We start from the raw sequence: 23,260 nt of genomic DNA, 5'->3' as shown, positions 1-23,260 counted from the left end.
TAATCGGGGCTGGATGTACTCTGTGCCTAAAAAAAGAGAGTAAAATTTCTGTGCTCTGTATGGTACTTGATCTTCTCCATCAAGAATAGCTGAATACTGAGTCTTGAATAATTTCTGAATACTGAGTATAAATAAATTGGGCCATTTTGCATCTGTTTTCTTTGTTTTTGTAAAACAAAAAATACCTGCTCTTGATAATCAGCAGTGGTGGGCAGGCAGGTGGGCACAGAAGCCTTGCTTACCCGAACCCTTACTGAATCCTGCTTCTTGGGCATTGCCCAAAGAACGTCAAGCCTACCTTTGCAGCCATAAGGGCTAGGAACTTGGGTTGTTTTCTTTTAAAATGAAAGCTGAGATTCTCCGGGTGTTGCATTCTAGGGCCAGTACCAAAATTCTACAGCTTTCCTGCATTAGTGTGGAATTGCAGAATACACTCAGCCTTGTGCATAACAACTCTTGCAGCATTAGTGATTTGTAGGTCCTAGCTCATTGTGTTTGGGGTGGAGGGTGGGTAAGAATTTGAGGAATGTGTAGATCTCTTTCAGGGTGGAGAGAAACAGCAATAGGTACTCGTGTATGTTTTTTTCAGGAGTGCCTTACCTGCATACTGAAATTGTTTTGTAAAGTACAGTGGTATGTAACCCCCGTTCCTTTGCCCACCATGAATTCATGATAAGAGCTGTCCAGAGTCACCATCTTTCTCTTTTCCCATGATTCCTTGCAAATCTTCCCTCTTGGTTGAGAACCTCTTCTGGCAAGGGCTCTGAACTTTTGAGAAGGCCAAACCCACCCATCCTGGCCCAACAACACTGGATATTGTGTTGGCTGAGAGGTTGCATGACATGTTACTGTGATCTGCTGGAATGGAAAGATACCCTGATTGAAGCACAATTCAGACTTGTAATGGGTTTCCTGTCTTTTCCGTGGCAGACTCTAGCTCAGAAGAGGAGGAGGAGGAAGAAGAGGAAGCAGAAAGCTATGGAATGGGTGGCAATGAGAGGCTTTCAGCTCCTGCTTTGGAGGAAAGCGGCTTGGGCCTGCTTGCGAGGTTTGCAGCCAGTGCGATGCCCAGCCCCATCATCCCACCTTCCCTTTCCATTGTCCAGCTGGAGGCCAAGCAGAAAGCGAAGAAGAAGGAAGAGAGGCAGAGCTTGATGGGTGAGTGGCAGCTCGATGGTAGAGCGAATGCTTTGCATGCAGACAGTCCCGCGATTCAGCCTCTACATCTCTGGATAAAAAGGAATTTCAGGAAAAGGGATTTTCACTAAATCTGAAAATTTTCAGAGAGCTGCTGCCAGTCAAAAGAAGACAATATGGGGCTAGGTCAGAGGTGCAAAATTTGAGGCCCCAGGGGCCAAATCTGGCCCACCTGGGGTGGCAATCCAACCCACCAGGGTTCCCCACATTCCAGTAGGGATGTACGGACTGTGTAAAATCCGCTCCGTCTGTGTTTCACGGATTATCAGGTGCCTTTTGTTCTGTTGTCCGCCCACAAGCAGATGCAAATATTTTTTTTGTCATGCGGAAAAATACGCAAATAATTATGTGGGTATTTACGTATTTACATAATTTACCTTGGTACATTAGAGTCTTGTCCCCCATTCCATTCAACATTTCCTCAGCAGAAATGTACGTATTTTCCTACGAATTTATATGTGTAAATTTTGGGAAAGTAAAAAAATCATCCGGAAGTCCACAGACTCCGCGTGGCCTGAGAGGGTTGCTCCACAGAGGATTCCACAGGTCAGATTCTTAGAAATCCGAGCTTATTTTAGCCCGTCTTGAATTTCTCCAGCATCCCTACATTCCAGTGGAGCTGGTGGCTCCAATTTCGGTGGGGCTGTGAATCCATTCTGGGTTTCAGTCAGAACCAGCCAGAACTCCAAAGGAACTATCCAGGGTGCTGAACTCCCCCATTACCATATGAGCTAGCTGGGGAGTCTTAAGCCCCATGTTATATATCCCCAACATCTATGACCATCAGAGGAGGCCTTGCAGGTCATTCCAAAATGAAAGGAATATTGCCATGAAGAATCTCGACAGTGGGCCTTCTCTGTAGTGACACCCACCATCTGGAAAACCCTCCTGTATGCCCCGGCCGTGGGCTGCTAAGGTTTGGAGGTACCGAGATAATGATAAGCCAGATCCAGGTTTGCTTACAAGGAGCCTTTATTGAGTACTTACAGCACACAGGCGTACCCAATGGTTGGATCAGATAGCTTCTCTGAACCCAGAGCCATGGGGTAAAATGGGTTTTATACCATACATGTCAGCAGTGAGGCAGCATGACAGCAGCAAGCGTTAATTAGCGTTCATCAGCAGCTTTCTCAGCATAGACTAACAGTGCTTGTTCAGAAGGAAAACAATCAGAACTTTCTCAGCACAGCCACCTGTAACTCGGCATAAACATAACCTCACTTCTCAGGCACATCCTAGGCCCTGATAAGATACTAGCCTTCGTTAGCATGGAATGTGCTGAGGCTGCGTTATTGACCTTTGACTCATCTCACATGCTCAGAGGCCCACTAGCAAGGAAACTGCAGTTATAATGAACCTAAGCCAAGCATTATGGATCTCTAGGCCCCTCTAAAACTACAGGTCACTTGGTTACTGGCCTGAGGCCTTTACACCTCCCCTGTGCAGTTCAGGAGGCAGAAAATGTGGCATCTCTCAAGCGCCTCCTAAAACCTAGGGATGGACGAAAGTCCGTTACCTGTCCTCGAAGCTTGCTTCACGGTGGGGGGGAGGTGCTTCGCTTCTCCCCCCGAAGTTCATGCGAGGGGGGGGAGGCGCCCCGCCTCGCCCGGCCGAAATTCAGGCCGGGCGGGAGGCGCCCCATCCCTCGCCGGCGAAATTCAGGCCGGGTAGAAGCTCCCCGTCTACCCGGCCGCGAAAACAAACAAACAAAACCCACCCCCGTGATAGGCTACGTAACGATTAACGTAGCCTATCACGGCTAGATTTCCAAAGTCAGCCGTGATAGGCTACATTAATCGTCACGTAGCCTATCACGGGTGACTTTGGGGAAAAAAAAAAAAGCGCGTACGCAAATGGCGGCCCCCATAGGGAGCCGCCATTTGCGTTCCTGATTTGGTCCCTGTAGTCTACGTAAATCTTTACGTAAATCTTTACGCTACGTAATAGCGTTGCCCTTATTTTCGCCGTAGTCTATGTAAATCTTTACGTAGACTACAGGGACCAAATGAGGAACGCAAATGGCGGCTCCCTATGGGGGCCGCCATTTGCGTACGCGCTTTTTTCCCCCCCCCCCAAAGTCACCCATGATAGGCTACGTGACGATTAACGTAGCCTATCACGGCTGACTTTGGAGATCTAGCCGTGATAGGCTACGTTAATCATTATGTAGCCTATCACGGGGTTTTGTGTGTTTTTTTACTGCACTTGTAATGGCGGCGGCGGCAGCCGGTCAAAAGACCGGCTGCCGCCCCCGCCCCTGCCCCTGACGAAGACCCGACGAACCGCCGCCGGGACCCGCCGCCGGGAGGGACATTCGTGAAAGGTAAGTCCCATCCCGGGGGGGGGGGCGGGGGGGCGGAGCATTTCACCGCCGATTTCGGGGGGCCGAATGCGTTGGCATTCGGCCTCACCAAGATTCGTGGAGAAATTCTCAGAAATTCTCCGCCATCCCTACTAAAACCGCACCTTTTCACCCAAGCTTTCCATGGGTCACAACTGCTGTACTTTTTCTTTGGTTTTACATGCTGCTTTTAAACTTTTCAAGTCTTATATTAGGTTCTATCGTGTTGCATTTTATAGTTCTAGTTGTTGTGAACTGCCCAGAGAGCCTTGGCTGTTGGGCAGTATATAAATGTAATAAATGATAATGATGGTAATAATGATGACGATGATGTAATAATAATAATAATACGTGGAAATTGAGGCTGAAGGCTTTCCACCGCTCTTAAAACGGTATCAGAAGCAGGACTGCACCAAAGGCATGGAAAGAATTCCGGAACAGGGAGCTGGACAGACCTCTCTTGTCTAGCTGTCCCTCCCAATCTGTCTTGGGCTTCCAACCCCCAGCCCCCCTGCATGAATAATTGAAATTTCACTTTTTAATTCCCTGGTGTGTCTGTGGCTGCAAAAGTACCCCCAGGTCAACATCTTTCCAAGTCAGGCAGCTCTGTAAAAGGCTCCATTTATAAACCCCTTCATTAATATGTATTAAATGATAATGGAATTTATAGTGGGCTTCAGAATGGGAAATGATGTCTTCCATGGGAGTCTGCCTTATTTTTAGCCTCTCGTCTCTCTGCTCTATCAGAGCTTTTGCCTGTCTGTTGCAGTCCCCTCCCTCCCTCCCTCCCTTGGTTGCAGGTGGATAAAGTCTGGGTCGGGCATGTTTGTTTTTCTGTGCTATCTTGACCTTGGTGTTTCCCAGATGTGGGTAGGACTCCCTGCCAAGAGATGCAGTGGTGGCCACAGGCTGAGATGGCTTTGAAACGAAGCTGGGTTCAAGGTATTGACCCTGGACTGGGGGTCTCCAGTGTGGTCCGCATGGGCATCCATGTGTCCACAGATACCTCTCTTGGTGCTCACTTGGCTCCCTGCCTCTCCTGATTCCTATGTGATGTAAAAGATTTTTGTCATCGTTTTTTGTAATTGGGAGGCTAACAAGCGCCCAGCAGCGCCATTTTTCCTTGGGTTCCAAAGATGGTTTTGTGTTTTGGAACTCCGCCCACTCTTCTGCTTTGTACTGAGATTCTTGGGCAAGTGCCTTTTCTTTCAGTCTCACCAGCGTGCCTTCTGGGAAACGAGTGTTTTGTGATTGGCCATGCTCACTGTGGTAACCATTTTATGGATGGGCAAGCCCCCCCATGGCAGCCATTTTGTGAGGGCACCCTCAATATGCTCTCGAAATTCCAAATGTGCCAACTGACCCAAAAAGGTTGGGGATGCCTGCGGTAAACAACTTGGAACCGGGCTACCTGAGGGAACGCCTTCTCCAGTCTCAACCTGCCTGTTCACTGAAAACTACAGATCAGGGCCTCCTGGTTGTCTGGTCACCTGCGCAGGTACATCTGACGGAAACCAGGGGAGTGTCAGGGTAGAAACTGAGCTGATAGAACCCCAGAGCAGTTCTGATTCTTAGGAGGATCAGCAATCCGTGGGAGAGGAGCCAACTCATCCCTCACAGGCACAGCAGCTGGCAGAGATTCCTCCTGCCGGCATTCCTGAGATGGATAGTGACCCTGACAGTGAGAAAGCGAGTAAAGGGAGACATGATGGAGTGTCAGGGTGGAAACTGAGCAGATAGAACCCCAGAGCAGTTCTGATTCTGAGGAGGATCAGCAATCCGTGGGAGAGGAGCCAGCTCATCCCTCACAGGCACAGCAGCTGGCAGAGATTCCTCCTGCCGGCATTCCTGAGATAGATAGTGACCCTGACAGTGAGAAAGTGTGGGAGGGGGGCTTGCTAGATGCTTGGCGCAGACGCAGGGAGCAACAAGTGATGGAGGGCACGGAAAGGAGGCGTAGCACCCGTTAGGCGTGCAAGCAACGGCCACGTCCCGTGGACCCAAGGGAAAGAGGGAGGATCTCTCCCTAGCCCATTAGTTCAGGGTCTGCAAGTGATTCTCCTTCAAACGGGGACCAACTGCCTACCTGGAGCATAGGCTACTCTGCTGTTCATTGCTTAGTCGCGGGTGATTTGCATCTGAAAGAGTCATTAAGTTGTAAAAGGGTTAAAGCCTTGAAAAGAATCCTTTCGTCTGTGTCTTGAGTTGGCTATTGGAGTGTACTGAAAGAGGCCGCTGGGGCGCTCCTGACAGGGAGGGCCTTTTCTGTTGTGGCACCCCACCTTTGGAATTCCCCCTCCCCCTTTGCAGTGCAACAGGCACCATCCTTGGTAGCGCTGGAAAATTTCTCCATATACTTAGCCATTTGCTAATTTATTTTGGAGTCGGGGAATTTAACCCTTTACCCTGCCATGGTCCCAATGGAAATCACACACACACACACACACCCCTCTTACATGCCTTTTGTTTATAATTTGGAGGAAAACTCTGATTGGCACCAGTTGGCACCCCTGATGCCACGGTCTCGATCCCACCACCACCACCTTCCAACCCCAGCTATGCAAGGGCGAACTCTGTGGCAAAACATTGTGTCCAGTTTGGCCCTTAAGGGTGTGAGGGTAAACAGCACCTGCCATCAGAGGAGCCCAGCCTTTGCTTTTCTGCAACATCCCTCTGAGTCCCTCTTCTGAGTGTGCACTGCCTCCCCCTCGCTGGAAGAAGGATAGTTCAGAACAGTGGCCAACACAGAGATTCAAGGGGGAAGCCTCCTCTAAGCACAGTTAACTCAGTTGGTTATTCTGCCTCTGGAACGATTTATCAAGATGTGCTATAATTACCCACCCCAGCAAATGTTTGGGGGCAGGGTTTCTGTCCCTTGCTCTTCCTTGCCCCTCTCCGTAACTAGAATAAATTATGGGGAAATATACAAATCTGGGTCATTTATGTGGTTGCAGAATTCAGCCTTTCTGGCTGCAGAGTTTGGGACACCTTGGCACAGACACTTAAAAAAAACACATCAAAATATCAGTAACAATGAAAATTAAGTTCCTCTGTGGTTTTTATGCCTGCAAGTTTTTCCTTCAGGTATTTTTTTTAATGCAGTTCCAGAGCTAAGCATGTTAAGGCAAAGAAAGGAAGAAAGCCAGCTGGGTAATATGCAATTGTGATAATCAGCCATGCTGGCTGGGGAGGAGGGGAGTTGTAGTCCAACACATCTAGAGGACACCAGGTGGAGAAGGTTGCTCTGTATGATCTGGGAAAGGTTTTTTTGGCTGCTGATGGACGCTGCTGATTTTGAGGCAGCAAGGAAATGCGGTCTCGGCGTGAATTGGTTTTGGTGCAGCCTTGCTCCAATCCTGGTACTGTCCTTCCCAGATCCCTTGGTGGTGTCAACAGCATGGCTTTAAGGGCCACCATGAACTGTGTGGAAGTCTAATAAGTGTGCCCATTAGATGATAAGAGAAGAGCCCCACTCTCAGAGCCAAGGGTTTTTTTTCCAAGACATGTACCTGGGGATGGAACCAAAGGCTCGGGTAACCGCCTTCAAAGCAGAAGCATTCTGTGGACCATTTATGGGTATGACAGCAGAGCTCGGGGGATTTCCACAGGCTCATTTCCTGAATCTGGCGTCCCTGTAGGTGTGGAAACTGAAGCATTAGCTCAGGCTGCTGATGGGAGGTGGGAGGAACCATGGGCACTTAAGCTCACAGCCTACAAAAGACCCAGAGATGCCACGGGGCTTCTGGGGTGGGGGCAAGGGGCCCTGTCTGACGCTTTCCTGGGGTCCCAGCCAGTGGGTTGGGGTTGAGTGTCCCTTTCCCAGTAGGCAAGGAGAGAGACCGGTGGTGCTTTATGACCACTGGATTGGGAAGCTACACTCTGGCAGGTAAGTTGCTTTCTCATGCTCAAATACACATGATCAAACAGATACGCTCCCTCTCTTCCTTTCACCACAGCCCACAAGAGGAGAGTGATCTGGTTTTAGAGGCTGAGGGGAAAATGGCTGGGGGTTTTGATTGCTGACTTCCTCCACAGGCTGAAATATATCTCGTAGAGATATATTGGTTTTATTTCTGTTCTAAACTCATTAGCTGCTTTTCCTGACAGCTGTCATTCAAAGCGATTTACAATGATAAAAAGCACAACCTCCGCATTAGCCGGAGTATGGAGGTGGCCCACAAAATGAACTCTGATCTGAGTATCCCCCATAGGCTCTGGGTTTGGGAAAACATCTGCTCAAAGTGGGATCTGTCTCACAGAAATGCAAAAAACCCAAAGCAGAAATAATCCTTAACAGAAATACTCTGTCACCAAACCCCAAAGTTAAGGAGAAAAATATGTGTAACTCCATATAGGATTCTTTAATATAAAACAGTAACAGATATAATAATACAAATAATGAAAGGCCATTGCTTAAAATATCTAAAAGTGATAACACATTTGGTCAGATGTGTTTCGATATATAGTCTTCATCAGTGACCTGAAAAAATAATTTAAAAATAAAACAATATGTCAGCACAGACAAAATCAAAATCAAGAATATGGTTTAAAAAGACAATAGATACTCACCGCCCTGCCTTGACTCTTGCATAAAAACCTTCAGTTGGAGGACTACACAGTTCCAGTCAAACAACTTCTCTGCCCATCCATCTTATGTAAACTGACAATTCATGGAGATCGCTCATTACAATCATGCACCCAATTTCTCAATTACTGGACCTCCAAATATTCTCAAAACGTACCGATTAGTTATTCATCAGTTTGGTTGTCAAAAATGTTTTCTGTGACTGACATTATAGATGAAATACATAAAATGTCTCTCTTCTCCGCTCTCCTAAAATCATAGATCAAGGAACACCCCACTGCATATTTTTGTAATACAGTTTTTCTCTTGCTGAGCTCTTCAAAAGACAGATTTAAATTGTACTTTAAGATGCCTTGAAGCTATGTTGTGAAAGGTGGGACGAAAATACCTTAAACGCAGTCAAACCCATTGGAGTCAATTTTAAAAACATAGATTTAAAATATTTATATACTACCCTTCCTAGGCTTGTGGCTGTTTACATCAAATGCAATGAATATAAAAACATCGCAACAAAATGGCAAATAATAGTAAGTCAGAGCAGCCCTGGCATTACATCAGCCTCCAAAAACCCTTTCGGAAGGCCATAAGAACATGTCTCCCTCTCCACATTCTCCACACCATGCATAGTTTTGTAGACCTCTATCATGTCTCCCCTTACTGTCCTTTTTTCCGAGCGAAACCATCCCAGCTGCCATAGACATTCCAGAAGCTTGGGGCCTATTTCAGTAAAGGCCCTGCTCCTAGCTTTTGGTTATTTTTACCTATACAACTCAGGGGATACCTCAAGAAACGTCTCCTCTGTACCAACCTCCAAGGCCACTATGATCTTCGGGAGAGGCCCTGCTGTCTGTGCTGTGCCCTGCGGAATTCTGTTTTGCATCAGTGTGGAGATGGGCCTTCTCTGTGGCTGTGCCCTGTGGAATGATCTCCCGTCTATAGTACACCAGGGCTCAACCCTGGCATGTTTCATGATGCCGACTGCTAACAGTGCAATCCTATCTATGCCAACTCAGAAGGAACCCCAGTTAGGTTCAATAGGACTTACTCCTTGGAAAGTGTGCATAGGGTTGTAGCCTAAAGCAAGGTGAACTGGTCTGATTTGGCTCTAAAGTGTTTTAAAAATGAAATTGCTGATGCTGAAGTAAATTCAAATGTGTTTCTTCCTTGGGGCAGTGTTCCCCATCCTGGTCCCCTCCAGATGTGTTGGACTGCAACTCCCATTGGCAATGCTGGCTGGGAATGATGGGAGTTGCAATCCAACATTTAAGGCATAGAGTGGATGGTGGGTGCAGTCCAGCACCAGCCTAGGAAAATGTTTTGCCAAATCCCATCTAGACAGTTGCTTTGGTTGATTCGGCTTCCTCCCTTTGCTACATTTAGGGACGGAGTTTGAATACACGGATTCGGAGAGCGAGGTGAAGATCAGGAAGAAGTCTCCCTCTGGGCTGCTGCGAGGAAAGAAAGGGCTGCTTGAGCAAGGCACCGCTGCAGCTGTGCAGTTGGCAAGCGCAATGGATACCACTTCAGCGGGGATCTTGGACAAGGCCAAGATGGCGCCTGAGAAGAGCCACAAGCTGAAGAAGCTCAAGTCGCCCAAGGACCTGAGCTTCGAGTTTGGGCTGGAGGCGAGTGATGACGACCTCTGGAACCGGCGGAGGAGTGAGCGGATCTTCCTCCATGATGCAACCATGTCGTCAGCCATGCTGTCCCCCGCTGCGCCGTCCGGCTCAACCCCTGTTTCCAAAACTGGGCGCTGTGTGAAGGGGGCGCCCCTGAGTCCCAAGAAAGACGGGACCAAGGGGAAGGAGAGGAAAGACCTCAGCAAGGTATGGACTGAGGGTTGCTAGGCCAAGCGGCAGCGGAGAGGGCAGAGATATTTTGATGACTGAAGGCAGGAACACGAAATGTGGCTCATTTTTAAAACACACGTGCGAACCCCACTCTGGAGAGTTCTGGGATCTTCTCAGAGGCAGGAGGACAGTGCTTTTACATGGGTTTTTGAGCACCAATTTGCACAATGCCTGATTTCCTCATCATTTGATGACTCTCAGCTTGGATATGAGAATTATGTTTTGAGGTGATGTATGTGAAAGTACCATCTGTGGCATTTGATCTGCAAATGGCTTATTGACCTGCAGCGGCTTATCATTTATCACTTATTCATTAAAAATTAGTTTAGCCTGACTTTCAACTAAAATGCTCAGGGCGACATTTTAAAGCATAATAAAAAACACATTTTTAAAAGTTAAACATGCCAACAAATATACAGATGAGAGAGAGAGAGAGAGAGAGAGAGAGTGCACGCAAAATAATTCAAGGAGCTGATATGTGAGGGAGATTTAAAATAGATGACTTAGCAGGTAAAATGTCTGCCAGAAAAGAAAAGTCTTCCACATAGCAAAGGAAAGCCATCAAAGAGCAGGAAGAGGAGGGGCTTCCGATGGAGGGAGTTGCAAAGCCCAAACGTGGCTACCACAGAAAAGGCCCTCACCTTCATCCCAACTGAACGGAATTCAGATGTTGGTGAGAGGTGAAGGTGACCTTTTCTCCCTCGCTCATAATACTAGAACCCCAGTGGGCCCTCCCATGAAGCTGACTGGAGGGAGATTCAGGACAGACAAAAGGAAGGGCTTCTTCACACAGCGCAGAGTTAAAGTATGGAATTTGCTAGCACAAGATTTAGTGATGTCCAACAACTTTGGATGGCTTTAAAAGCGGATTGGACAAATTCATGGAGGAGAAGTCTGTCAATGGCTACTGGTCCTGATGGCTATATGCTACCTCCGGTATCAGAGGCAGTATGCCTATGTACAGCAGTTGCTGGGGAACATGGGCAGGAGGGTGCTGTCGCACTCCTGTCCTGCTTGTGGGTTTCCTGTGGGCAACTGTGGAACAGAATGCTGGACTACATGGACCCTGGATCTGATCCAGCAGGGCTCTTCCTATATTCTTTTGTTCTCCAGATCTTAGTGAGCAGGCAGGCTTATATGGGAGATGACAGCCCCTGAGATATCCTGGTTGAGGCTTTAAAGGTCATGACCTGCCCTTTGAATTGGGCCTGGAAAGTGTCCAGAAGCCAGAAAAGCTGTTGCAATAAAGGAGCTGCATGCTCCTGATAACCCAAAACTTGCCCGCCTCCCTCACACACACATGTCAACACAAGATCAAGTCATAAGCATACAGGTTGTAGGGAGCGTGTGAAGATTAGAACAACACTGATCAGTGCCCAGACATAAATAAATAACCCAGTGGGGAACCAGAGGGAAGGAATCTTAAACTTACTTAAGCCTCACTGCATCCAAATTATCACAGCTTTTAAAAAATAGCATACAGCCTTTATAGCGCAGTATTGAGGTGGCTTTATAATGTCCCAAAGCTCAGGAAGTTGGTACGGTGAAACAGAGGCCTGAATTGGCTTTCTTGAAGCTGTCCATCATGGTTCTCTGCCAAACCCATTTTTAATTGGAACCCTCCAGAATATAACGAAAGAGTATCTTTGAGCACATCGTCTGTGAGCAACCGTAGGCAGCCAGCGTACTTTCTGAGATTAGGGGGAAGGGCAGAGGATATGACTTCTGGGCAGATTTGAGCCCCAGTGTCTCTCTATTTTATAAATGAACTTCTGCTGCTTTGGTTTTCCTTTGGTGATGTAGCTTACCTGCTGCTCTGGCAAGCTTTACTGATTGGGAATTTTCCTGTCCTCTTTCCCATTTTTTTCTTGTGCAGAAGAAGAAGAGCAAAGAAGGCACGTTCTGCTCTTCCTCCTCCTCCTCTTCTTCCTCCTCCTCTTCCCTCTCTCCGCCGGGCATAGCCAGCTCCCCACCTGACATCCGAACCAGCTTGGCAAACTCTCTGGGTTCCAGCAAGAAGAGTAAAACCAAGGCCAAAGCCAAAGAGGTGAAAAAAGAGGTGAGGGCCGGTCGGCTGCAATGCAGCTTCTGTCCAAACGTGTTTTGCAGCGCTAGGGAGGAGGGGAGTGTGGCAAGTGAGAGAGACCAGAAGACTTTATTTATTTCAAGTGTTTTTATCCTACTCCTCAGCCAAAAAGGCTGCCAGAGGAGCAGCTTACATGCAGTTATTCGAACAAGACCATTCCTGCCTGCAGGCTCACAATCTAAAAAGACACAACACACAAGGAAAAGGGGCTGGGGAGGGTAGAAGAAAAAGTTGTCTTTCAGCTGGGCAGGTAGAATGGCCCCACTTGCCCTTTCCATCTCTCTCCTGCAGTCCTGAAGATATGTATCCAGGGCTCTTTGTACTCTGCACTTGGCAAACGAAAGCCCTGGGCCCAGGCGCTCCAAATTCTGCTCCACAAACTGTGGCTTTCTGCAAAACACCTATAATGCATAGGAAGTCGCGTGCAGTTAAGTGAGATGATTTGCCCATCTAACCTAGCATTATCTGCTGTGCTTGGCCACGGCTCTTTAACCTGGTCCCCTTCAGATTTGTGGGATTACAGCTCTCATCATCTCCCATCGACTATGCTGGCTGGGAGTCATGGCAGTTGTAGTGCAACACATCTGGAAGGGGCCAGATTGGGGAAGGCTGCTCTAGGGTCTCGGGCAGAGAGTGGCAGTGGTCTTTCCCCATCACCTTTCAGCTGGGGATGCCAGGGACGGATCCAAGGACCTTCTGCATGCAAAGCTCATGGCTCAGCAACAGCCCCAGCCCCTGCAGAAGAGGCTGGATCTAAACTGCAGCACAATAAGGTGAAGCGTGGATTGTACCACTTCAGGCTGCAGGTGGTGGGGATGACCGTTTTGAATGCTGCTTCCGGCTGGCACAGAAGACGGCATCAGGGGCTTTCCCCTCGTCCTCAGCCGCAGCAGGGGCTGTGGTCCCTTGGAAGAGCATGTGCTTTGCATGGAGACGGTTCCAGGTTCGATCCCTGGCTTCTCCAGTTAAAAAGTAGTGGGGAGAACCCTTCTCTGCCCGAGGCCCTGGAAAGCGACTGCCCTTTGGACTAGACGATGCCGGGCAGGATGGACTAAGTAGAAGGTAGCTTCCTATGTTCCTGGGAGCATCTGAAAATGGGTATCCCCCACTTGCACTCTGAAGTGGTACCATCTGCTTTGCCGCCATTTTCTGCTCCTTATGTTGACCGGCTCTGAATCATACAACCTGGACAGATTTGCATGTTTTTCCTTTTTCAGTTTGCGCAACTAATGCTGGGGTTTTTCATAATTTATCCTGAACTATATAAACCAAGCAAATGTGCATGGTGTGTTTTTCTTCCTTCTTAGTTTGCGTAATTTATTTGGCAGTTTTTGCCATTTTGCAGGATTGATTCTGGGTTTGCTCATCACGGTAATGGGCAAGGGGGCTGAAGGCCCCCACCCTCAGCCTAACTACTGGAAATCTTAGTGGGCCTCTCTTCTGGCTTGGGAGATTTCAGTAGGCATTATCCACAGAGCTTCAAGGGTCTTATTGCAGCCATGAGGACTAGATACTTGCTTTAAAAAGCAAGCAAACAAGCTAAGATTCTATGTAGGATTAAACCTATGTACCATGTGTTCAAGAAAAATATAACAGTCCAAATTCTTCACTAAGCAGAGCTAGATTTTATGACCTGTGCATCTTATGCACATCATAAGCTTTGTATATTTCTATGTAGGGTTAAACCTCTGCCCCCTGCCACATTCAGTACTTTTTCTGCACAACTGCAGAATCTCAGTATATACCCAGCCCTGCTTGTTTTGAACCCTGGGGAACCATATAAATCAGGAGTGGGGAACTTCAGGCTCAGGGACCAAATCCATCCCTCCTGGGCTCCCAGTCCATCCGGGTTCCACAGAGGACCACACCCCCTTCCCCCAAACACCCTCCCCCCGTTCCCCTGACCACTAATAGCTAGTTTTCCTAGCTTTTGCACAGTTTTCCCTCATTCTAAAAAGTTGAAATGCCTCTCCTAAGACTTAGTTACTGGCAGTAACAGCTTTAAGCTAAAATATGCTGGTCTTTTTTTTCTGTTTTGTCCCTGCCCCTTTTGCTTTTGGCCCCTTTCACTACTGGAATGCGGCCCCCAAGAGCTCCTCTGAAATGGAATTTGGCCCTCAGGCTGAAAGAGGTTCTGCAGCCCTGATGTAAACTATATCAACACCACCCTGTCTCCTACAGTCAGTCAGTGCTGATGAAACTTTACGGAGTGGACATTCTCCAGAACCCTTGATGTCTGTCCCTAGTGCCTGATTTGGCCTCTCGCTGGGGTTGCTCTCCTTCCTTCTCTCTGTGTGTGTGATGGCAATGTGGGGGAAATACACTCTGATAATGGAGAGGTTTGCATAACTCATGGGGGAGAGGAGAGGTGTTTCAGTGGACAGAGGCCCTGCACAGCTACGGACTGCTGTGGAAGGGGTGGGGGCTAACATCTGCTCCTTTTGTCCTTGCCCAGAACCGAGGGAAGGGAGGGGCTGTCAGCAAACTGATGGAGAGCATGGCTGCGGAGGAGGACTTCGAACCCAACCAGGACAGCAGCTTCTCGGAAGATGAGAACGTGCCCCTGAGCATGCTTCTGGAACGGCCACTTACTCCAGGTGAGAGATGGGCAAATCACCTTTACAGGTCCTGGTGATTTAGGTTTCTTTCTCCCCTGTCCTGAAGGCTAACAGGGAGATGATATACAAATTAAATAAATAAACCGTATGTATGTATGTATATTCCTTATTTATTTAAAGCATTTTACCGTACTCATTGGACATGAAGGTTCTTTGCGTACAATCAGTGAAAAAGCAGCTTGCATACAATCAGTGAAAACGAGGCAGCCCTTGCCTTCAGGCTTATCATCCAAATCTAAAAGAACCAGTACAGTAATCTAAAAGACCCAATACAGTAGGAAAAAGGGAGGGGAGGGAAGAGGAAAAAAGCAAACTTGGGCACAAAGTTAAGTAGTAGTTCTTATGATCAGCTGGAAACGGTTCAGGGAGAGCAAGGAGCCTGGTGTAGCTCATCTTTCAGCGGAGCTGATGTCATAGCCCTGTTTCCCATCTCCTCTATTTGTCATTTTATTCTTATGACGAATTACATGAAGTTAGGTTAGGCCGAGTGATGCACGGACATGCCTTAAGACACGTATCCAGTGTGCTTTGTGATGTATCCGGTGTGCTTTGTGGTTGCCCAGGATTTGAATCTAGCTCCACTATGGCCAAACCCAACAATCCTGTCTGCTAATAGCCCTGGAGTGGCTACGCCCTTACTTTATACAATCGCAAATGTGTGTATTTCCAAACATTTCTTGAAAAAAAGCGCTCCTGCTCATGTTCAGATTTGGGATTGTGAACGGGACATGTTGATGTGATTCGCAAACAGAAACTAAATTCTCGTACGTTCTTATGTGTGCAAAGCACATACTGTTCCAAGGAGCTTTAGCCCTTCCATGTGGAATACTCACGCCATTCAGGATATGGGATACGCCATGTATGTCAATGAAGGCTTTAAAGAGGCACGTAGGAGCGCATTTCTGCTGCCTTTTGAAAGGGTTGCTAATACCCTCTGGGCTGGTCCTCCACTTTTCTACAGCCCCCCGTTCTTGCATCATCGACAAGGACGAGCTGAAGGACGGCCTCAGGGTCCTTATCCCCATGGACGACAAGCTGTTGTATGCTGGGCATGTGAAGACCGTTCACTCTCCTGACATGTAAGCAAACGGACACGCGTCATGCACTGAGGGGTGTGGGGCAGGGTTGCAAACGCATCTAGGGCACGAGCGCACATTGGATGGTCCCACACAGCACACACAGGTTTCAGCGATTTGAGAAATGCAGCATCTCCTCCCCTCCCCTCCCCTCCCCTCCCCTCCCCTCCCCTCCTCTTCTTAAAGCAAAGGTGAGTGGTGCTGTAGTGTTAACCTTTGAAGTGCAGGCACTCATCTTCACAGTTTCCCTCCAACCATGCCCCCAAGTCAAATCCAAAAATGCGGGCTGCTGTGTTGATCCATATCCACAAACCAGTTCTAGCCATTTTCATCTCCACCGGGAGCAGGCTCTTCCTAAAGCGAATGGGTCTGAATTGCCCATTCAGAACCAAGGCACCCCAAAATGCATTGCATTACAACAGGGAACAAATCCATCCCCCCACCCTGGCTACTGTGAGGATTGCAGCCAAACCCAAGGGAATTTTGAGTGGGGTTGTGGCAGATTATGTTGGCGTCCCTGCTGATAAATAAGTGCCAGCACTGTGTCTCTATGAGCCCTGGCTCCACTACACCACTTGAGAATGTGTGGACAGTGCCAAGCGACTGTCTGTTGGCTCTTCATAGAATCATAGGATAGCAGGGCTGGAAGGGGCCTACAAGGCCATTGAGTCCACCCCCCTGCTCAATGCGGGAATCCAAGTCAAAGCATCCCTGACAGATGGCTGCCCAGCCTCGTGTTGAATGCCTCCAGCGTGGGAGAGCCCACCGCCTCCCCAGGTAATGGGTCCCATTGCCATATTGCTCTAACAGTCAGGAAGTTTCTCCTGATGTTCAGCCGGAATCTGGCTCCCTGTCACTTGAGCCCATTGTCCCGTGTCCTGCACTCTGGGATGATCGGGAAGAGATCCTGGCCTTCCTCCCTGTGACAGACTTTCAAGGACTTGTCGGGAGCTGCCCCTTTTCAGCGTGTAACTCCTTCGCTGAGGGAACTGCACTGGCTGCCTATTTGCTACCGGGCCAAGTTTAAGGTTTTAGTACTTAGTACTTATGTACAAAGTCCTGAACAACTCAGGACCAGGATACCTGAGAGAGCGCCTTCTCCCTTACCAACCTGCCCAGTCACTGAGGTCATCGGAGGGCTTGCTCCTGGTGGTTCCACATGGACCTGTGGCCCACTTGGAGGCCACCAGGAGAAGAGCCTTCAGTGTGGTGGCCCCCTTTCTTTGGAATTCTCTGCCCCTGGAGGTCAGGCAAGTGCCAACACTGTGCTGTTTCCAGCGCCTTCTGAAAACAGGACTGTTCCAGGAGGCATTCCTGAACTGACCAGTCATGGTTTTATTGGTATTCTGTTTTTTAAAAATAGCATAATTTTAATCCGGTGTTTTTAATCTTTTTATCCTTTTACTGTTTTATCTCTTGTGTTCACAGCTTCGAAATCTGTTCTAGATACGGAGCGGTATATAAATATTGTAAATAAATAAATGAGTGAAATCTCATAAGCTGGCCAGGTTGCTGGGCAGGGGGGTGGGTGAAATGCTCTGCCTACATTTCTGCCCATGACTATCAAAAGCAGAGTATCAATTAAAATATTTCCAGACTGTCCTTCATCCAAGTGGATACCAGGGCAGTGTACAATAGGCATGAATTGAATGTGTCACACCAAATGCAAATAAAATAAACTGGTAACTTTCATAGCAAGTGAACAGACTAAGCGGCACTTAAAACAGTAAAGCAGACTAAAAACACAACTGTTTTAAATGCCTGGGCAAAGAAGTATGTTTTGACCTGGTGCTGAAAATGTAATGTTGGTGCCAGTCATATTTCAGTGGAGAGGGTGTTCCATAGTTGGGCCACCACAGAAAAGGCACTCCCCCTTGTCAGCAAATAACGTACTTCCCCTAGGGAGGACACTCGGAGAAGGGCCTCAAATGAAGAGAGTAAGTTGATATAAGAGGCATTCCTTCAGGTATCATTTACTCACTTTACAGCACTATGCTGTGCATGTCTATTCAAAAGTAAGCCCCATCAAGTTCAATGGGTCTTACTCCTGTGTAACTGAGTACAGGACAAGACTTATTTATTACATTTTTAGGCTGCTTTTTTGACCTACACTGGTCCTTGCAGTAATCAAACAAGCTAAGACGACATAGAGAACTACAAAGCAGTTGAACAGCAGATGTACAACGTTGATCATTGTTGCCAAAACCGGCTGCTAGAATAGTGTTGTGGATTTTTCATCCAACCCAAAACTGAACTGATCCTTATTTCATCCCCCTGTCTCCCCTTACCACCCTGCAAACACTATATTATATTTTCAGGACATATGTTGAAACCATCCATTTGCAAAATAAATAAGCAAGAAATATACAAAGCTTCTGATGTGCATAAGATTCGCAGGTCATAACATCTAGCTCTGCTTAGTGCAGAATTTGGACTATTACCTTTTACTTGAACACAGGGTAAAGCAGCCCTGGGCACAAGGGAGTCACTCATTCATGTCCTGACAGCCTCTGGGTCTTAATTTACTTTGTAGCATTTGGTACATTTTTATCTGCTTTTAATAATTAATTGGGGACAGCTTCCGATCTTCAGGTCGAAACTAGCATTTTTTATAAGGTTAAACCACTTAACTTGTTCATCAAATTGTGAACGTTTGCACATCTAGTTCTATGGCTGGATAGAAAGTACAGTGGTTTGGGGCTGTTGATATTGCTGTTGTTTTGCCTCAAAAACAAAATACATAGATGTGAAGAAATGGTTTGCTAGAGACCTTCTTATAAAAGCTTTAAAAGGCATTAAATGTCTCTCTGACGGTGTTCTTTTTTTACATCTTGATGTCTCTCAGCCTCCTCCTCCTCCTCTTCCTACTTCACTGTTGCGTTTTGGGTCTGTACGTTTCAGATACCGAGTTGTGGTGGAAGGAGAGCGAGGAAATCGGCCCCACATTTATTGCTTGGAACAGCTGCTGCAGGAGGCAGTAAGTCGGGACACGTTAATTCTCAGGGAAGGGTGTGCTCCACATTTGGTTCTGAAAATGGGAGGTGGGAAGAAGAATCCAGGGCCAGACAGTGATGACTGGAGTCTTCTGTAAGGGAGAGGGGAAACCGTCATTCAGGATCATCCTCTGTGCGCCACACCCTTACTCATAAGTAGCTCTACTCACTCCCTTGCTACATCCAACAGCATCCCACCCGTCCTAGATCCTTTTCATTCATCTTTGTTGCTGCCTTTGGTTTAAGAATAAAATAAAAAAGATGATTTGGGGGAGCGGAAACTAAACCCCCCTTGTAAGTGATCTAAATAGCAATAATTATTTGTTTTGCTGGTTTAGTGCTTTTCTATCCCACCCAAGAGTCAAAGCTGTCTGAGCAGATCACAGAATAAAGATCAAGACCATAAAATATCCAGATACAATAAAACACACTGTAAAATCTAAAACAAGAACAGCCGCAGTGTAAAAACAAGATTAAAAGAACAGCAGCAGAAGACCACAAGAGGAACTAATGCTGGAAGTCTAAAAAGCCTGGGAGAATAAAAAGGTCTATACCTGGTAGTGGAAAGACCATAACATAGACACCAGTCGAGCTTATCTGGGTGCCACCACAGTAAAAGGCCCTGCCAGTTACAAAGTCAGACTGCTGTGATCTGTCTAGATCAGTATTCTCTGTGCTGACTGCATCAGCTATCCAGAGTTTCAGGCAGGGATCGACTACTGAGCTTCAGCACCTAAAAGATTGTACAGATATATCATGGCATATGCTTTCATAGACTAAAGTCTGGCTGCTATCATTCTTTGCCTGTCTTTCTGGGTTTTCAGACAGGAAGCCTTCCCTGCCTTCCCTGGCGATACTGGGGATTGAACCTGGAACCTTCTGCATGCAGAGCACATGCTCTGCCACTGAGCTAAGGGCCTTCCCTGTGATGTCCTGGCCACAGACATTTGTATTTGCTCATGCCCAGTCCACACCTATGGCTGCCTTGCAATATAACAAAATCAGAATGGGATATGATAATCTCCCGTGGGACGTTGTCTTTCCCATGGAAGGAGAGGAGAATCCCTCTTTGGGATGTAGGCTACCTGACACAAGAGAAGGTGCTGCATGGGGCATTCCGATGCTCCTAGTGCCTAGTTAAACTATGGAATACCACAAGATGTGGTGATGGCCACCTGTCTGGATGGCTTTAAAAGGGGATTAGACAAATTCACAGACAATAAGGTTGTCGATGGCTACTAGTCACAGCTGCAACCTCTGCAGTCAGAGGCAGCATGCCCAGGACTGGCCCCAGGTTTTGGTGGGCCCCTGGGCACGGCATCCTCAAGGGCCCCCCTCCCTCAGGGAGCCTGCCTTCTCACTGCCATGGTCCCCAGCTGCCCTTGCTCCTCCTTCTCTTCCTCATCGTTGCTCCCACTTGCCTGCTTGGCAGGCAGAGATCCAGGGAGCAAGGAGGCCGCGGCATCCCCTGCTCCTCACCACCACCACCACCACCATTGTCTGGGCCAGAGCGGGAGGCAGGCAAACAAGCAGGTTGCACTGGTGCAGAGGAGGAGCAAGCCCGGGGGGCTGTTGACAGTGGGCCCCTGCTGGGGTGTGGGCCCTTGGCAGGTGCCCAACCAGCTTACCTTTGACGCTGACCCTGAGTGTGCCATGGGCACCAGTCACTGGGGAATACGGGTGGGAGGGTGCTGTTGCACCCATGTCCTACTTGTGGGCTTCCCATGGGCAGCTGGTTGGCCGCTGTGTGTCCATAATGTGCCTAGACGGACCCTTGGTGTGATCCAGCAGGGCTCTTATCTTCTCCCACACAGATAATTGACGTGAAACCCCCTTCGGTGCGGTTCCTTCCTGAAGGCACGCGGATTGCCGCCTACTGGAGTCAACAGTACCGCTGCCTCTACCCAGGGACAGTCGTCCGAGGTGAGACCATGCCGCTGCCATCCCCAGCTGGGTGTTCCATTAGACCAGCCTTCCCCAATGTTTTGGACTATACCTCCTAGCATTCCTGGCCACTGGTCATGCTGGCAGGGGCAGATGGGGGCTGGAGTCTAAAACATCCAGAGAGCGCCAGGCTGGGGGAGCTGTGTTAAACGGAAGATACCAGAATGTGCAGAGAGGACGGCGCTTGGGTCAGACTTTAAAGAGATATGTGGGGAGGTCCGTCTCTGACACTGTCTGCTTTGTGGGCAAGATAAATATCTAACTGGAAAGCCTGCATATTTTTTGATCTACAGTAAAAGATGTTTGGGAAAATTCCAAAGGTGGGATGGTGTGCCTTCCCAGGGAGATGCAGAATGTTAAGTTTAGGACTGAGTTTCTATCCTTTCATTCTGGTTTGTGTATCTTAACTTCTCTCAAAACCAGGGACAAACAGTTTAGAGGGTAATACCATGGCGATCCAGACTTTTAAGTTTGTTCTATATTACTTTTATATCCCACCTTTCTTCCATTGTGCAATTCAAAGGGGGTACATGGGGTTCCCTGGTGGTCTCCCCTCCAAGCACTGACCAGACCCAGACCGGCTTACCTTCAGCAAGTTGGCTGTCTGTTCAGCAGTGGACTCTGATCCAGCAGGGTTCTGCTGATGTTTTTCTGGGAGCAAGCCCTGGCGACTGTTCCTGCTGTGGAGAACAAATGGAGCTTAAAGAAGCTGCTTTCTGGCCTCGAACCTTTGCTTTTCTAAGATGCTCTGTCACTTCTGTTGGTTCCTCTGGCAAGGGTTTACAGGGGAGTGGAGGAACTGGGGCAGCTGAATTTTCCCGTAAAGGTGCAGCTGCTTGCTCAAGCAATCAGCATTGCCAAATTTGGAGTCTGGATCTGAGAGCGTGTCTTTTTCCACACGGGGATCCATGATCTGCTCCTCTTCTGGTGGCTTATGTGTGGCCACCTCTGCACTGGGGTGGGGGTGGAATGGGGGCGACTGGCCCTGTCTGCTCTCTGTCCCTCTCCATGGCCCTGGTGTACTTCTCCCTCTTTCTGTCACCCAGCACCACCTTGAGTTGTTACCTAGCCCTTTACCAAACCTAGCCTTTGAGAAAGCGGTTAGCAAACACACATTCATTAATCTTGTTGCAATCCCTCCCCCTGTGCCGTGATGCATGGCGGTGTTTGCTGTAGTTCCAACAGTGGATAGTCAACGCCTAAAGCCAGAATATCTCCCACAATGGGCATGTGCAGAATCCCCTCTATGCTTAACCTAGCATCTGGTTGTCAGTAACGGAGAAGCATGATGAGGAATGAGGCCTACTGGTACGGCTGGCTCCGGGCGCCCTCGGTGGTGGCCCCTCTGGTGGGCTGACCTTTGTGGCGGCAGGAAGCAACAGTGCTCCACTGAGTGCTGAGAGCTGCCCGTGTGTGGGGGGTGTCTCTGCTTTAATTTCCCACAATGCTGCAGAGTAGTGCTACATCAGGGGCATTGTGGGAAATGAAAATGGGGACTCCCACAGCCCTGTTTGTTTGTTTATTTATTTATTAAATTTATTAATCGCCCATCTGGCTGGTCACCCAGCCACTCTGGGCGATGTACAACAATAAAAACAGTTCAAAATAATAAAATTCAACATTAAAAACATCACATTTCTAAAATTACCCTAACTCACCCCAAATGCCTGCCTGAACAACCACGTTTTTAATACATGGCGGAAGCTCATTAAAGAGGGGGCATGGCGGAGTTCCCTAGGGAGGGAGTTCCACAGAGTGGGGGCCACCACAGAGAAGGCCCTCTCCTGTTGGAGGCTGCATAGCACTTATCGAGGGAGGCCAGGGCAGGCGCAATTGTGCCACTGTGTCTAGCATTAAGCAATGGGATGGTTGCCATTATTAATGTATATAGGGCTGCAGCTTTCACACTTACTACCGTTTCCTGATGGTTGTGGTAAGCAAGACTGCATGCGTGCATGTGTGTGTCTTCCCCCTTCTTCTCCCTCTGTCCTCAGATGGTAATTCTTCCCTCCTCTGTTTTCAGGGGCTCACGATCAGGAGGAAGATGGGGATTTGATCACTGTGGAGTTTGATGATGGTGACACCGGAAGAATCCCCTTATCTCACATCCGGCTTCTTCCACCCGATTATAAGATCCAGTGTGAGTCTGACTTTCTGCTGCAACCCTGTGGGATCAGGTTCTGATGCATCCGCGGGAGGGGTGCAAAGCCTCAGGCCCGGGGCCAACTCTGGCTTGCCTGGGCTCCCAGTATGGCCCTCCTGGGTTCCCCAGAGGGTTCCCCATTTCCTGAACACCCACTGCTGGGTCTTTTGTGCAGTCCCCCCCTCCCCATTCTAAAAGGCTGAAATGCCTCTCCTAAGGCTTAGTTAGGAACATAGGCAGCTGCCTTCTATAGTCAGGCCCTTGGCCCATCTAGCCCAGTTTGGCCGACTCTGACTGGCAGCAACGGCTCTTGAGGGCTTCAGGCAGGATTCTTTCCTTACCCTACCCGGAGAAGCCGGGGATCGAACCTGGGACCTTCTGCCTGCAAAGCAGAGGCTCTATCACACTGAGCTATGGCCCCTCCCCT

At 48.3% G+C, this 23,260-nt stretch overlaps 1 protein-coding gene across 2 annotated transcripts in view; it reads left to right on the top strand.

Annotated features, from left to right (window-relative positions):
- TNRC18 (trinucleotide repeat containing 18) overlaps window positions 1–23,260 on the top strand; it is a 135,113-nt gene that overhangs the window by 99,113 nt on the left and 12,740 nt on the right. For both annotated transcript variants that reach the window (XM_084818305.1, XM_084818304.1), the window contains exons 17-24: window positions 931–1,158; window positions 9,504–9,949; window positions 11,850–12,032; window positions 14,515–14,656; window positions 15,639–15,756; window positions 18,655–18,730; window positions 20,561–20,669; window positions 22,714–22,830. In XM_084818305.1, the coding sequence (XP_084674431.1) occupies window positions 931–1,158; window positions 9,504–9,949; window positions 11,850–12,032; window positions 14,515–14,656; window positions 15,639–15,756; window positions 18,655–18,730; window positions 20,561–20,669; window positions 22,714–22,830 (1,419 nt within the window). The remainder of the gene's footprint in view (window positions 1–930; window positions 1,159–9,503; window positions 9,950–11,849; window positions 12,033–14,514; window positions 14,657–15,638; window positions 15,757–18,654; window positions 18,731–20,560; window positions 20,670–22,713; window positions 22,831–23,260) is intronic.

This window comes from Heloderma suspectum, chromosome 12 (assembly GCF_057233095.1).
Source record: "Heloderma suspectum isolate Gila_16-S chromosome 12, 16-S_ref, whole genome shotgun sequence".
NCBI lineage: Eukaryota > Metazoa > Chordata > Lepidosauria > Squamata > Helodermatidae > Heloderma > Heloderma suspectum.
The sequence above is the reverse complement of the archived record's forward strand: the minus strand, read 5'-3'. Positions and strand labels throughout refer to the sequence as shown.